Here is a 16,751-nt window from a genome sequence, read left to right as displayed (position 1 = left end):
ACAACCAGGCACAGCTGTGCAGTGCATAACCTGCCCAACAGCACACAGCAGCGCTAATATTGAGTATTCTACCAAGTAGACCTTAAAGGATCTGGTAGGAAGAAGAGGCTGTCCCAGGGCCCCAGGGCTGGAGAAGCCACTTACCTCAAAGCTTGTGGCCCGAGCCAGGCACAGCCTCCTCACTGATGTAGCCCCTGTGGCCACCGTAGCTTGGGACGGGGTCTCCTCCCACTCGTACAACAAGCTGCTCGGGGCTAAGTCTCCACCGTGTGAATCTGAGGTGAGAAGGTCTTGGCAGGGATGACCGCATCGGGGGAAATGTCCGAGTGAGTGGAAGGAGCCCTGGGAGCCACTCCCACACCCGCCAAGGCTTCCTCCAGTCTGTTTCTGGCAACAGGGGAGGGGAACACACCCAAGAAACTCATGCCAGCGTTACTGCTGACAGCGAAAGATGGTCCATGCGCCCATCAGTAAGCGACAGGCCCGATAAGGGGACCCCAAAACCCTCTGGGGATTGCCAGAGGACACATGGAAACCTCCTCCAGCAAGAGAAAGAAATGAAACTGATACATGCTACAACATGGATGAACCTTGGGAAGACAGGTTCATCCCACAGGAAAAACCTATGGGAAGTGAAAGAAGCCAGTTATAAAAAAAGGTCACACACTATCTCATTCTGTTTATACAAACTGTCCAGGATGGGAAAATCTAGAGGTAGAAAGTAGATTCGTGGTTGCCAGGAATTGGGGGAACAGGAGGTGATGGCCAAAGGGTGCAAGGTTTCTTCTGGGGTGACGAAAATGTCATAAAGTTGATTCTGATGATGGATGGACAACTCTGACCCTTAGAAGCCACTGAATTATTTACTTTAAATGCATGAACTACACAGTATGTGAATTACATCTCAATTACACCTGTTTTAAAAAAAAAATGAAAAGCTCATTCAACTCAATGGTCAACCTACAGGCAGGTCCCGAAACTAGATGCCCCAGTCATGGCCAGCGTCTGTGTTTGAGGGAGCCTCGGGGGGCAGGTCAGCCTAGGATCTCAGCCTGTGCTCCACGGAACCAAACGGAATGCTGGGAAGACCCGGGGCTTCAGTCCCCATCTGCTGGCTTCTCCCTGGGCTGGTGCAGGCAGCGAGTCTGCTCTCTGAGACAAACCTGATTATCCACCAGGGCTGTAGGAAAGACCCCACAGGCCCAAGTCCCAGCTCTGCCTCTCATTAGCTGTGACTTCAGACACGCCATTTTTACCTCTTGGCCTTCAGTGAAAAAAATATAACTGAAACAACAGTAACTTCCTAATGGGGTCATGATGAGAATTAAATGAAATAATCCACATAAAGCACTCAGCACAGATACTGGCCCACAGTAAATCCTTCCAAACTGTCAGCAGTAAGAATTAACCATCCTTATTTCCTGATTCAGGGAGACAGCCATTTTTTTCACCGTAGAAAAAATGTATCTCTCTTTCCCTCAGATGCATGCCTTGCTTTGTTTCTCTCTGTACAAAGCTCATAGAAGGGAACCAGGCACCAGGGGATGCTCTATGTTGTCAGGAACTTTCCAGAAAATCAGGAAACCTGAGTCAGCTCGCCCCCAAAATGGTCAAGTCGTAGGGTCATCAGGGGTAAGGTAGATTCTCCCACAAAAGTTGGGAACCAGAAGATGCCATCTCCCCTGAAAACAGCCCAGAGAGGAAGCCAAGACCAAGCCTGAGAGCCATGTGAGCCAACAGAAACTTCTAGAAAAAGAGGCCAACCCTGACAATGGCCACTTTCAGAAGGTGTTCAAGGGTGTCCAGACAGGGACACAGCAGTGGAGCCTCTGCTTGCTGGAGCCCCTCTGGTCAGAGGAGACTGGGAGGCTCACCTAAGGGTCCAGGGGCGACCCCCCCACCCCTACCCCCATCACCTGTGACAGCCGGGTCCTGGGGTACCTCCTGCCGCAGGGAGAGCGAGGAAAAGGTCCACATCAGCACAGCACTTGCCTCCCTGGAGAGGGGCCCCGCAGTGTCCAGCTGCGTGCAGGAGGCCTCCCGCAGCACACCGGCCTGCAAACTCTGGACGCAGGTCAGATGGGAGGCCAGGCCAGACTGCTGGACCATGTGGGGAAGAGGCAGAGGCTCAGGCAGGCCTTGGGAGTAAGGGAACCCCCTGTAACCCTCAAATTGGTAGCAACAGGCAAGGCTGGGGGAAGCCCACTGGGGATACCTTGGAGCTTCAGGATCCCCCTCCCCATAGACAGAGGTGGGAGACCAAGGGAGGCAAGAAAGAACAGTCACAGGTCACCCCAAGGGGAGGAAGGATAAAGCCTCAATTGGAAAATGAAGAAAGCCGGCGCCTGCAGCCGCTTCTAGATGCTGAGACTCTGTATTAGTCATGTTAACAGTGATCACCTCCTATCCTTATATAGATGCCTACTGTTTACACTGTGGTGTTGGAGAACACTCTTGAGAGTCCCTTGGACTGCAAGGAGATCCAACCAGCCCATTCTGTAGGAAATCAGTCCTGACTGTTCATTGGAAGGACTGAGGCTAAAGCTGAAACTTCAATACTTTGGCCACCTGATGCGAAGAGTTGACTCATTTGAAAAGACCCTGATGCTGGGAAAGATTGAAGGCAGGAGGAGAAGGGGACGACAGAAGATGAGATGGTTGGGTGACATCACCAACTCAATGGACATTAGTTTGAGCAAACTCTAGAGTTGGTAATGGACAGGGAGGCCTGGTGTGCTCCATGGGGTGTGGTCCATGGGGTTCCAAAGAGTTGGACACGACTGAGCGACTGAGCGACTGAACTGAACTGTTTACACAACACTTTCATCTGCAGGGAACCATGGAGGAGAGAGAAGGGAGAGAGAAGGAGAGGGGAAGAGGAGGGACGGGGAAGTGGCGGAGCCTTAGCGGGTGGGGGAGAGGATGATGAGAGATGAGGGAGAAGGACAGAGCCTGGGAAGGGGGAGAAGAGAACAGGGAGTGGGCCAAGAAGGAAGGACAGGGTGGGGCGAGCCCCGCTCTCACCTCCTCGGGGGCGGGCAGGGCCTGCGAGCGCAGGGAGGCGCGCACCCTGCGCAGGGAGCACCGCGCCAGGGCCTTGGTCTTGTGCAGCCTACTTCCGAGTTGCTGGTACGTGGTGGGACACCTGCCCAGGATGTCCACCTGGGCGAGTGGGACCCAGTCAGCGCCCTGCTCCCCATCACTCCATCACCCACCCGGCCCTCAAGACTCAGAACTCACCTCCTCCACGGTGTGGGGGTCGCGGACACCCGGATGACCCTGCAGGAGGCTCAGTACCGCCCGCTTCACGTTCAGGGCCCAGCGCGGCTCAGCTCGGGCGGGGCACAGGCGGACCACGCGCCCCGCTTGCAGGACGAAGCGCAGTGGCGCCCGGCCCAGGACAGCGCTGCGTGGGGGCGGGCGTCAGGGAGGCCCATCTAAGGCCCCAGGCCACCTCTTCTCTGCCACCGCAACCTTGCCCCTCCAGCGTGGGCCGCTCCCATAGGTCAGTTCCGTAGGAAGCACCCAGCTATCCCCAAACCCCGCTCAAATGGCCTGGCTTCCTAACTCAGCTCAGCTCTCCAGCCAGGTCTCAACGAAACCTCACAAAAGACAGCCAAGTCCATGCTTGAAGCTACTCCCAGCCTTGCCGCCACCTGAATAAAATGGGTGAACCCAGCTTGAAAAAAAAGAAAAAGCTGAGCTTCCCAGGGCATCCTGCATTGCAAAACTTCTCATTTTCCCAGCCCATTCACGTTATATATTCAGGAAGGAACCTGAGGCTCTGAGCGAAAAGGTGACTTGTTCAGGGCCACAGCTGGGATTCGAACCCAGGCAGGATGGCTCTGGGGTCACCGGTCTCAGACACCCTGAGCTGGAAGTTGTGGAGCCCTGCACCAAGGTCAGAAAAAGCAGTGGCACCCCACTCTAGTACTCTTGCCTGGAAAATCCCATGGACAGAGGAGCCTGGTAGGCTGCAGTCCATGGGGTCGCTAAGAGTCAGACACAACTGAGGGACTTCACTTTCACTTTTCACTTCCATGCTTTGGAGAAGGAAATGGCAACCCACTCCAATGTTCTTGCCTGGAGAATCCCAGGGACGGGGGAGCCTGGTGGGCTGCCGTCAATGGGGTTGCACTCAGTCAGACACGACTGAAGCGACTTAGCAGCAGCAGCAGCAGCACCAAGGTCACAGGTTAAAAATCTCTGGAACTGACCAAACCCCATAGCAATTGTTGCCATGAGCCTCCAGATCTAACCGTGACCCCCTATTAGGTAAAATACCAACCTTATTACCCACCCTATAGCATCCTAACCAATCACATAATGCCACCCTTCCAGTAGGAATTTTCTGTCTTGAGGCTCTAAAAAAGTGGCTGCTCGCCGGCAAAAAGGTTCGGCTCTCCCTTGAGCCAGCCTGCTGTTCTATCAGGGTCTCCCACTCTGCTAAACTTTATTCTCCTCTCATTCTGCCTGGTGTCTGGAAACTCTTTTCCAACCCGCACACGGACCACGGCAGAAGCGACTTAGGCTCCAGCACTGTAGAAAGGAGGAAACAAGGCCCAGAGAGGGAGAGCGACCGGAGAGGCTCACACAGCAAGTCTGGGAGGAGCTGGGTCCAGAATTGAGCCCAGTGCTCTTCATGTCGCCCCTCACCTGACCCAGACCAGGAGCCTGTGTCTGGTATGGCCTGGTGAGGGAGAGGATAGGGCAGGTTGGGGGCGAGGGCTTGGGGAGTACTCCTCTTTGTGTGGGGAGCATTGAAGAGGGAGGTGCCCCAAACCCCACCAGCCAGCCAGTAAGCAGAACTTTGGGGGACACAAGTGTCCCTACTGAACTTCCCCAGGGAGGTCACTGACCCCTCCCCAGCTCCACGTGGAGTCTGCCCCCGCCCCCCCACCCACCGTAGCAGCCCCCAGGGCCTCAGGCCTCAAGAGAAATGCTAATGGCTCCCGCCCCTTCTAGAATAACTAATGTCAGTCTGGTCTCTCCAGGAGCTGACAGCCCTGTGCACTGACTTAGCATTTCTGATGAGACTCCCCAGGGACAATAGCCCTCCCTGCTCCCTTGGAGAGGACCCCTCTAAGCTTTTCAGTGGGGATCCATTTGCCCCTGGCAGCTCCCCCATCCCTGTATCCCTGCACAAAGGCTTTATTATTTTTTTTTAACAAATGAATTTGCAATCAAAAAGGAAGAGGAATCTGCAGAGATGGGCTTGTCTTCAGACTGGGGGCTGGACTGAGCTTTGTGGCCAGGAAGCCACTGTCAGGAGTCCCTGGGAAACACGCCAAGGGAGAATTCCAGGCTTGGCTGGGTCACCAAGGGGAGCTTGGCTGGGGAAGGGAGAAAGAAGCTATGGGTCTCCAGGAAAATCCCCCATCTCAGCATGGGGGAGGAGGAGAAGGGCAGGCCTCAATGGGTGCCCAGTGTCTTCCAGAATGTTCTTAAGGATGAAGCCCAGAGGGTGCTGTGCAAACATAAAATCTGGACATGCTGAGAGTGACAGCCAGGTAAATATGGGGCAAGAGTTCTTCGTCCAGATAAGGGAAGGCCATCCGAAGCTCTTTGGAGCCACTTAAGGCTCCCACATCACAACAACCCCTAGTGGTCCTCATCAATGGCCTGGGTGTTTACAAGGTCAAAACAAAGATGGAATCCTCTTTGAACTTCGATCCAAAATGGCCTTTCTCTGCTGTAGAAGGGTTACCCTAATTGGATTCTTTCAATACAGTCTGGTGCACCCAGTGCCCAGTGGCCATCGGAAAAGGGAGCCGGGCTCACATATGCAGCCCCAGGGGGAGCAAGGCCCAGTGTCTTACCTCAGACTCTCTGACTGCTTCAGAACTTCCACCTTGGACCCCAGGATGGATGTCAGCTGGAAGTGCTGGAGCTGAAGCAGGAGGCGCTGAGTTGGTGACCTCTCCTGGGATATTCCAGGACCACACCAGCACCCCCTCCCCCACCTAAAGTAGTTCTGGGCCCCCTCATGATTCATGCTGGTGAGGGAGGGGTAGGCAGGGAGATCTGCCCCTTGAGCAGAAGGTTCTAATGTCAGGTGGTAGCTGTTGAATATCTCCAGGGTAAATAATTTAAACAATCAGGCCCCTCCGCTCCCCACTCACTGTACAGAAAGTTCTCATTAGCTTCTTCCGCATTGCAGGTGGATTCTTTACCAGCTGAGCCACCAGGGAAGCCCAAGAATACTGGAGTGGGTAGACTATCCCTTTCTCCAGGGAATCTTCCCAACCCAGGGCTCGAACCTGGGTGTCCTGCATTGCAGGCAGATTCTTTACCAGCTGAGCTACCAGGGAAGCCCCATTAGCTTCTCATTTTTCCCCAAAAGGCCCTGGAAGTTTGAATGAGAGATTCATATGGCTACGCAGTATAAACAAAAATAAACTAGGATTGCAAAGCAAACAAAAAATGCTTTGTCATCATGAATAAAAGACTTGGATGTCCCCAAATCACCACGGTTTCACACATGTGTGTACTTATTGCTAAAGAAGATGGACTCTCTAAAGATGGAAAATAAAATCACCCCTAACACCTGCATCCCGGGCTTCCCTGGTAGCTTAGTGCTAAGGAATCTGCCTGCCAATGCAGGAGATGTGGGTTGATCCCTAGGTCAGGAAGATTCCACAAGCTACGGAGCAACTAAGCCTGCGCGCCACAACTATTGGGCCTGTGCTCTAGAGCCCGGGAGAGGCAACTGCTGAGGCCCGAGCACCCTCGAGCCCGTGCTTCGCAACAAGAGAAGCCACCGAAATGAGAAGCCTGCACACCGCAACTGGAGAGTAGCCCTTCAGTCACAATGGAAAAAGAAACCAGGCAGCAGCAAAGAACCAGAACAGCCAAAAACAAAAAAGGTTTTAAAACCCTGCATCCCTAAGCTGACTGATTTCACTTTTATTATTATTATTATCAGCGCAGTTTTAGGTCCATAGCAATACTGAGAGGAAGGAACAGAAATTTCCCATGTACCCCCTGACTTCCACATTATCAACATTCCCCACCAGAGTGGGACATTAGTCACAACTGCTGATCCTATACTAATGCATAACCACCACCCAAAGCCCCTGATAAAAATTAGGGTCCCTAGGTGTCGTACATTCTATGGGTTTAGACAAACGTATGACGACATGTGTCTGTCATTATAGTATCACATAGTTTCACTGCCCCGTGACTTCATGTTTTCAGAGTAACTAATCCTGCCCTTCCCTGGTGGTCCAGAGAGTGTGAATCCACCTTGCAATGCAGGGGACACCGGTTTGATCCCTGGTCTGGGAAGATCACACGTGTCGTGGAGCAACTAAGCCCATGTGCCACAACTACTGAGCCCAGAGCCCATGCTTAGACTCCGAGAGCAGCAATTGCTGACATCCCCGTGCCTTAGAGCCCGTGCTCTGAAGCGAGAGAAGCCGTGGCAATGAGAAACCCAAGCACCGCAGCTAGAGAGAGCCCACTCGCGACGACAAAGACCCAGCGTAGCCAATAAATGAACTATATATACGTCATTTAAGGGGCACAGTGCTTCTGCTTAGGATGATGAAAACATTCCAGGGGTGGAGGGTGGTGACGGTTACACAACAGGAGCATACATATCGCTATTGAATTGTACACTTGAAATGGTTACAATGATAAATTTTATATCATGTATATTTTACCATGATCAAAAAAAATCAGAATAAAAAATAAGAAGAAACCGGGCACAAAAGAGAACATCCTGCATAATTCCATTAAAGAGAGGTTCAAAGACGAACAAAACTAATCCATGGTGCTGGAACTCAGGGGAGACTTTGGGAGAAGGGACCGGAAGAGAGAAAGAGGGAGGTTATGGGAGTTTCTTGATCTGGAGGTGGCTACACAGGAGTGTTCAATCTGTGAAATTCATTGTCCTGAATACTTACATTCACCCTTTTCCTACAAAAATATACTTAATGGATTGCCTAAATGGCTGTAAATTTTCCATTTATGACACAATTTTTTTTTTGCCACACGGTGTGGCTTTGGGGATCTTAGTTCCCCGACAAGGGATCAAACCTGTGCCCCCCTGCAGTGGAAGCATGGCGTCCTAAATACTGGACTACCAGGGCATTCACTATGCCACGAGTCTCTGAAATGAGCCCCTTCTTTCTACCCTTGCCAACATTCAACAGTATCCATTTTTTTATGCTAAAAACAAAGCAAACAAACAAAATTGCAGCAGTACACAATTTGCCTTGTGAAGACTGTAGAAAAAACAACCCCTACAGTTTTGATGGGCATGAAAGGACAGCAAAGTGACAATTCTGACCAAAACCAATATTTTGGATAGTTTAAGAAGTCAGAGGCAGCTCAGAGCCACCTCACAAAAGACTCCATCCTGTGGTCTACATGAAAACATAACAAAGCAGTTTTGAGAAACTCTCATCAGCAAGCACTCCAGTCAGTTCAAAAACCCCTTACAAATGACAAATGGGACATAACACTTGAGTGGAAACTAGGCAGCCATTTATGCAGAGTGGGAAGGTTTGTCCAGGAAACACATGAACGTCATCAGAAAGAGACCAGGGAAGAGTCAGGCATTTCTGCTTGCAAGAACATGAGAAAGCTTCAGGAAAATCTTGATGAAAAAGAAACCTACAACCACCAAGAGAATCTAGCTCATAATTCCACTTTGACCTAACCCAGTGTCACCACTGTCCACTAAGGCAGACCTCATTCTACAATGCTCCACTTAATTGCGCTTCCCAGATACTGCTTTTTTTTTTTTTTTTTGCAAATTGAATGTTTGTGGCAACACTGCATTGAGCAAGTCTATCAGTTTTTCCAAGAGCATTTGTTCATTTCATGTCTGTGTTACATTTTAGTGGTTTTAACAATATTTCAAACTTTTTCATTATATTTGTTAGCATGGTCTATGATCAGTGATCTTTAATCTTATTACAACTCCCTGAATGCTCAGATGATAACTAGCTTTCTTCAACAATATTTTTTAATTATGTACTTTTTATAGACATCATGCTATTGCACACTTAATAAACTACAATTTAGTATAAACATAACTTTGATATACACTGGGAAACCAAAAAATTAGTGTGACTCACTTTATTTCAATATTTGTTTTATTTCAGTGACCTGGAATCAAAATTGCAATATTTCTGTGGTATGCCTGTACAGAGATGCCCAGGGCAGGCCTGGAGTCCCCAACTGGGTCTGGGCTGTCCATCATAGTCTGCTCCTTTGCCTACAAAGCCTTGATTTGGTTTGATTTTGCTCACCCCTGGGACCTACACTTTCCCAATTGTGACCCTCCATTTATGATTTTTCCAGTAGTCATGTATGGATGTGAGAGTGGGGCCGTAAAGAAAGCTGAATGCCAAAGAATTGATGCTTTTGAACTGTGGTGTTGGAGAAGACTCTTGAGAGTCCCTTGGACTGCAAGGAAATCAAGCCAGTCAATCCTAACGGAAATTAGTCCTGAATATTCATTGGAAGGACTGATGCTGAAGCTGAAGCTCCAATACTTCAGCTGACTCATTAGAGAAGAATTGACTCATTAGAAAAGACCCTGGTGCTTGGAAAGATTGAAGGCAGGAGGAGAAGGGGACGACAGAGGATGAGATGGTTGGTGGCATCACCGACTCGATGGACATGAGTTTGAGTAAGCTCTGAGAGTTGGTGATGGACAGGGAAGCCTGGTGTGCTGCAGTCCATGGGTCGCAAAGAGTTAGACACAACTTAGCAACTCAACTGAACTGATTCTCCCAAGGACATAGCTTGATCCCATTCTGTGGCTATACCTGCTCCAAGGAATACCCTTCACTCCTTTCATCTCCACTCCTCCCCACACTGGATCTACCCTGGCACCCTCTACAACCAAAATGGTGCCACATTCTGATATTACTCTAGAGCCCTCACTTGAATTTGATTTCAGGGGCTATGGCTTCCCCATGGCCCTCCCCCATGTCACCATGACCCCCTGGTTACTCAGTGATACTCACCCGTAAGGCCATCTGGCAAGGGCCAAGCACATCGAGGGTAACCAAGCCTTGCAGACCAAGGCCACTCCCCTCCACCTGGGCCCCCTGCAGGCTGGTGCTGGTGTTAGTGGAAAAGTGATAGATGTATCTGGTGCCCACGGGGAGGTGAGGATCAGCTGACCCTGGAGGGCAGAGAGAGGGCACACGGTGTCACCTTGACAATCTGACACCTTCTGAGACTCAGCTCCACCTGGACTACTTAGGCATCCTAACTGTCACCTTCCCTTCTCATCTGGCCAGTGAGCTTCCTGCTCCCAGCTCAGGGGAAGGCTGCAGACCCCAAGAGAGTGAAGAAGAAAATGAAGATAATCACAAGGAGTGCTTAATCAACGTTACCTAGTGTTTTGCATGCTTGGCCTTCTTCTAAACACTCCAGAGTTTCTCAGCCTCCATGGTATCAATATTTTGATATCATATAATTCTGTTGTAGGGGCTGTTCTGTGCATTATAGGATGCTCAACAGCATCTCCAGACGCTAGTGGCACGCCCCAGTTGGGACAAGCAAAAATGTCCCCAGACTTTGCAAAATGTCACTGGTAGATACAGTCATCCTGGTTGAGAACCACTGGTCTATTTTATATTAGCTTTTGGAAGCCTCATAACAACTTTGAAGTGGGTACTCTTATTTTCTCTATCTTAACAGAGTTGGAAACCAAGGCTCAGAGAGGTTAACTAACTTACCCAAGGTTGCAGAGCTGGAATCCAAACCTTGGCTGTCTAATGATTCCTCACCTAGCCTTGGTAGATATCAGCAGGGACAGGGAGTGGGTTGGATAGAGTTCCCTGATCTTTTCAGAACACAACGCTGAAGAACTGGCTAGTCTGGAGGTATTGGAGATAGTGGGGAGGTGGGGGAGGTACGCTGGGGTAGATCGGATCTAGAGAGCAGAGAGTCTGTGATTCCCGAACCTTCTATTTAGACCACAGACCAATTGTGAAACACCATTAAAGTATTAATTATGACAGCTCATCCTTCTCCTGGGCTTTGAAATTGAATGAACACATTCATGTTCCTTTCTTTGTGCTCAAAATATAACCACATCTCACATTCCAAAAATGCTTCCTTCTAAGCCATTTGCCCCCAGTTTCTCTCATCTACTCCACCCCAAGATGCAAATAGAATCACTTGGCTGAAGATTTTACTCCACCTGGGGACCACAGAGTATGAGGGAAAGCCCCAGGGCTTTAGGGCTGGGATGGTTTAAGGACATTTTAACCTGAGTGTGTGATTTGTTTCTCTAAATGCTGACGACTGGTTGGCCTTTGCAGAACCAGTCTTGCTCTTCCCCACTGGTCTCTCTGGGAATGTGGCTAAGGCCCTCAGGGGTTGTCCCTAATTAGACCTGGCCATGATCAGCTTCACCTCCTCAAACCCCTGCCCTGCCCTGTCTTGAGTTCACCAGAAGTGTGATAAGGTCTCCAGAGAGACTCACCTGTGCAGGAAGTCATGCAGGAGGCCGCCTGCCCCACCAGCGAGTCTGGCATTTCTGAAATCACAAATCAGATGGAACCAGGGCAAGGCCAGGAGGAGACGTGCAACAGGCCCCTCCCATGAGCCGCTGACCTGCTCTGGAAAGAGGACATTAAAGGGGCCAGGGGGACAAAAAGAGATAATCCCCGCTCTCCTCTCTCGCGCAGAGCTGGGAGTAACCTCCATGCACCTCCAGCCGCCCCACTCTTGCCCATCTTGGGTACTAATACCACTGTCCTCCCACTGCTCGAGCTGGTAACCTGGAAGCCGTGCTTGCCCTTCTCTCTTATGATCACCCCAAGCCCCACGTGTCGGCAAGTGCTGCCAATTCCATCAGGTCTCCATCCCCGCTCCCTCCGTCAGCTCATCCCTCCTTCCCTCCAGTCACCTCTCTGTGGACCCCTCCCTCTCTCCAGCCATCTGTCTGTCTCTCCCTCTATCCACCCATCCATCTCTCCTTTCATTCATCTGTCTGTCTCTCTCTGCCCATCTTTCTATCCATCTATCCATCCCTCTCTCCCTTACTCCATCCTTCTCTCTCCATTCATGTCTCCACCCCCACAGCCATCGCTCCAGGCAAAGCCTCATCTTCTCTCACCTAGACCACTGCAGCAGCCTTCCAAGTGTTCCCTGTGTCCACAGTTCATTCCCAACAGTTACAGTCATGTTTTAAAACCCTTAATCTAACCGCATCACTCCCTGCGTAAGAGCTCCTAAGTCTCTCCCCAACCACCCCAACCCACACGCATTCATAATAAAATCCTTCCCAAGCCAGCCAGCCTCTGTCTGCCCCTTTGGCCGAATCTCACCCCACTCGACCTCCAGCCATGCTGGTCCTTCTCCAGCTCAAGGCCTTTGCACACACTGCGCCCTCTGGTCTCAACACTCTTCCTCCAGTTCTCATGTCCTACGCTCCTTCAGACCCCAGCGTAAGCGTGTCTCCCTGTCCAGAGTAAACCCCCCTTGTCAGTCCCTATCTTAACATCCTATTCTCTTCACAATGCTTATAAAAATGTTAATGATTTCACTATCTTGGTCATCGTCATCAAAATTGTATCCCCGAGTGCCTGGTTCCCAGTCAATACTGGAATGAATGTATACATGTAGCATTAAGCATTTATCATGTGCCAAGCGCTGTTCCAAACAAATTATATATTCAGCGCCTTCAATCCTGGCAGTTCCCTGTCGTGAGTGCGATTATTACTCCCATTTCACAGAGGCCGCTGTTCCAAACAAGTTATCTATTCAGCGCCTTCAATCCTGACAGTTCCCTGTTGTGGGTGCAATTATTACTCCCAATTCACAGAGGCCCAGAGACTCAGACACAGTTAGTAGAGGAGCCAGGGTTTGGACCCAGGCATCCTGAGTCCACAGCCTCAACCACTACATTGTCACGAAGGAATAAGTGAGTGAATAAAGGGATGGGTGAACCAACAAAGGCAAGCCCGAAAGACTGCGGCAGTGAAGGATGAGATCTGGCTCAGCATCCTGGTCGATCTCATAATGCCTCATTCACCCACCGTCCAAGCTGCAGAACAGCGAGCGTGCAAGCAGAACGGCCAGGGGCCTCCTCCGGCTGCCGAGGACGCTCTTCCCTGCAGGGGCCCTCAGACCTCTCCCCTGGAAGGGCCAGCATCTCTCCATCTGCCCGTCCCAACCCTCACCTGAAGACTCCCCATTTCCACCTACTATCTCTCCTCATTTGTCCTTCCTTCCAGCCACATGCCTGGCATTTCTTGGACATCATCCATATCCTTCAGAACAGCCTTAGCCAGGGGTCCATCTGCAGCTGTTTTCATAGAATGACTTTCCAATAAGAGCATTTCTATTCTCAAAACCACCCCACTGTGCCTCAACTGGTAATCATGACATATGCCAGCCTGTTTTTAATCCCTTAAGAAAAATATAGTTTCCCAAAATGGGGGGAAAGTGCATTTTATGCCATTTCATTTAAACCTTTGCAATAATAGAAAATGGTAGGGTATTTGGCAGAGTTTTCGCTTCCCCTGAATGTTTTGGCTCATCCAACAAAATACTCTTTGCATTGAAGTAGAATATCAATGGATAAAACCACATTTCAAAGACATTTAACTCAATCAATTTCCCTGCCAACTCACCTTCAACTCTTTGATCACTTGAACCCTGGGCTCCAAATTAAACATGTTCGTGCATAACCGTTAAACTCCCAGTTTCGCACAAATCCAGCATTCAGCTTCTTTGTTCCACCGATAACCTCTGCATTGGCTTTTTCTGCCCAGCTAAGCCAAGAGCAGTGATGCCTGCAAGCCTGGGTCTACCACAAGCTCCCAGGAAGAAGGGGTGTTCAGAGGGCATTCTGCTTGAACCAAGTCTGTTTCCCTTCCATTTTTCAAGCACTTACAAAGACCTATCTAAAGCTTTAAAAAAAAGTTTCTGAAGAACAAAGACCATTCAATTATCCTACTAAACGTATCAACCAAGAAGGGGGAAACGTTGAAAACTGGGGAGTGATAAATCTTTCCAGCACTTCTAGAGAGAGGCTGGAAATGGACTGAAATTGATGTCATCTCTACTACTGAGGAATGAAATTGAGCCTCATTTCAGCCTTCTCAGAAGTCAGGTCTGATTCCCATTCATTTATTTACCCAGTCAGCACAGACTCACTAAGCACCAACTGTGTGAGAGGCAAATAGGGGAAAACACAATGAGTAAAACAGTTGTGACGGGACCTGCACTGTCTGGGAAGTATCTGCCAGCCACACGCGGCTAGTGGACATCTGAAATGTAGCTGGTGCTATGAAGAAGCCTTTCATTTTATGTAATTTTAATAAAATTTAAAACCTATGCTCAAGTCAGTTATTGGAAAACTTTTAAATAAAATTTTTAAAATGTTTTAATTGGAGGATTATTGCTTTCCAACGTTGTGTTGGCTTCTGCCGTACACCAGTGTGAATCAGCCGTGGGTATACACATGCCCCCTCTCTCTTGAACCTCCCTTCCACTCCCCGTGGAAAACTTTCAAAGATGTTTGAAACGACTTAGTATGTGAAAGAATTGGGGGTGGGGATTTGAGCTAATTTTTATTAAATGATGGAATCGTCATTCTCCACAAAGCACATTATATAAACCAAAGTGATACAGTACTATGATATAAGCCTAGTGTTTTCAAGAATTCCTTGCATGTTTAGCCCCACTCTCGTCTTATCACATTCTACAGAATACACCATAGTCTTGCCTCATGTCTAAGTTTATCTTGTTTGATATAATCTGAGGATCCATGCCTTGACTTTAACCCCTACTTCTGTCTTACCCAGAATGGTCGAGATAACTGTTTCATATCTCCCATCTTTACTGTCTCAAATAAGTGCTTCTCCACTCAATACTAAAACCTCATCATGCCCCACTCCCAAAGGAAAAAGCATAATGACCTCATTCATCTCTTTCAACTCAAAATTTTAGGATATCTAATAAGAGGTCAAGCATTTGCAATGAACATTTAGCATTCAAGTGTTCTAACTATAAAGGACACACTGGATTTCGAAGGACAGAAAATAAAACTCATTAATAATTTCTATATTGATTACATTTTCTAATGATATTTTAGATATATTGGGTCAAGTACAATAACTCTGGCCACCTGATGCAAAGAGCTGACTCGTTGGAAAAGACCCTGATGCTGGGAATGATTGAAGGCAAAAGGAGAAGGGGGCGGCCGAGGATGAGATGGTTGGACGGCATCACTGACTCAATGGACATGAATTTGAGCAAATTCTGGGAGACGAGGACAGGGAAGCCTGGCATGCTGCAGTCCATAGGCTAAAAAAGAGTCAGACATGACTTAGCGACTGAACAATTACAATATACTTTTACATTAATTTCAGGACTTCCCTGGTGATCCTAGTGGTTAGGAATCCACCTGCCAATGCAAGGGACACAGGGTGGATCCCTGGTCCATGAAGATTCCGCGTGTTGTGGGACAGCTAAACCCACGCACCACAGCTACTGAGCCAGTGCCCTGCAACAAGAGACGCCTCTGCTAGGAGAATGGACACATACATACGTATGGCTGAGTCCCTGGGCTGTTCACCTGAAACAGCTTCCACAACATTGCTAATCAGCTAAACTCAGTACAAAATTAAAAGTTAAAAAAAAAAAGCCCCCACTCACAACTAGAGAAAGCCCATGCGCAGCAATGAAGACCAGGGCAACCAAAATAAATAAAATTTTAAAAAAAATTTAATTAATTTTATCTAACACTTTTTAAATGTGGCTACTTGGACATTTAAAATTACATATTGGCTTGCACTGTATTTTTAGTGGATACCTTCCCACAATAAACAGACAACAAATTAAATTTCATTTCACATTGTTACCGTGGATACTGCTAAGCATCCTTGCACACAGGCTTAGGGAGCCTAGAAGTCAGCGTTTCCTCACTTAGGATTTCAAATCTGGACTCTGGATTCCAGAGGATGTTGATGGAAGATGGGAGTGAGAGAGAGACGAGGGCCCACTTGTAACCTCTCCTTCCTTCTCCCCCCATGAAAGGTAAAACCAAGGATGTGCAGAAGGGCCGGTAAACAGGCATCAGGCTATAACACCACCACCCCAAGTGGATCTGGGCTGCCACCCCTTCGCCCCGACAGAATAGGGTTGAGCAGCTTTACTTACTCCCTGCAGTCACTCGCGCCAGCACCCAGAACAGGACCAGACCAAGGAAGCCCAGGGGCGCTGGCATTGCCGCTGGCCCGAGGGAGCCCCACGCCACCAGCCTCTCTCTGCAGGATAACTCTGAACAGCCCAGAAAGGAGCCTTGTCTCCCAAAGGAGAGGGTTCAGCTTCAATCCACTCTCCCAGCAAGCAGAGGATGGAAAGGGGAGGAGGGGGCTTCCAGGGCAAAGACCCAGCCAATCAGAAGCCTCTAAAAAAGTTCTTAGCCCCAGGAGGGAGGGAGGGAGGGGGGGGCTTCTGATCAGTGAGGGGGAAAAAAAAATCCCTTTTCTGTCTAGGGAAAAAAAAGATTTGCCTCTTCAAGTCTTGTAAATAGAGCTCTTGGGGCAGAAGGCAGTGTAGCATGGTTGGCCCTTTTTTTGTGTGTGGTCTAATGGATAGAACATAACATTGATCATTTGAGCCATTTGAAAGTGGTAATTTGGTGGCATTGAGTATATTCGTGACATTATGCAACCATTACCACCATGCTGAGTTCTGAGGTCTGATTTGGGGTTTGCTATTTCCAGTACTTAGTTAGGGTGGGCAAAGTAAACAGAAGGGCCAGC

General features: G+C 49.1%; 1 protein-coding gene across 1 annotated transcript in view; it reads right to left on the bottom strand.

Moving 5' to 3' along the window:
• The window catches only part of LOC138076182 (uncharacterized), a 168,243-nt gene extending 152,033 nt beyond the window's left edge, over positions 1-16,210 (bottom strand). The window contains exons 1-8 of the mRNA XM_068968400.1: positions 16,144-16,210; positions 11,456-11,509; positions 9,984-10,144; positions 5,820-5,890; positions 3,241-3,406; positions 3,025-3,162; positions 1,908-2,097; positions 145-275 (exon numbers count right to left, since the gene is read on the bottom strand). Of these exons, the coding sequence (XP_068824501.1) occupies positions 145-275; positions 1,908-2,097; positions 3,025-3,162; positions 3,241-3,406; positions 5,820-5,890; positions 9,984-10,144; positions 11,456-11,509; positions 16,144-16,210 (978 nt within the window). The remainder of the gene's footprint in view (positions 1-144; positions 276-1,907; positions 2,098-3,024; positions 3,163-3,240; positions 3,407-5,819; positions 5,891-9,983; positions 10,145-11,455; positions 11,510-16,143) is intronic.
• Positions 16,211-16,751: the final 541 nt, after the last annotated feature.

Source organism: Capricornis sumatraensis, chromosome 3, assembly GCF_032405125.1.
Source record: "Capricornis sumatraensis isolate serow.1 chromosome 3, serow.2, whole genome shotgun sequence".
NCBI classification, from domain to species: Eukaryota; Metazoa; Chordata; class Mammalia; order Artiodactyla; family Bovidae; genus Capricornis; species Capricornis sumatraensis.
Note: the sequence above shows the minus strand (reverse complement) of the source record. Positions and strands in the feature narration are given on the sequence as shown.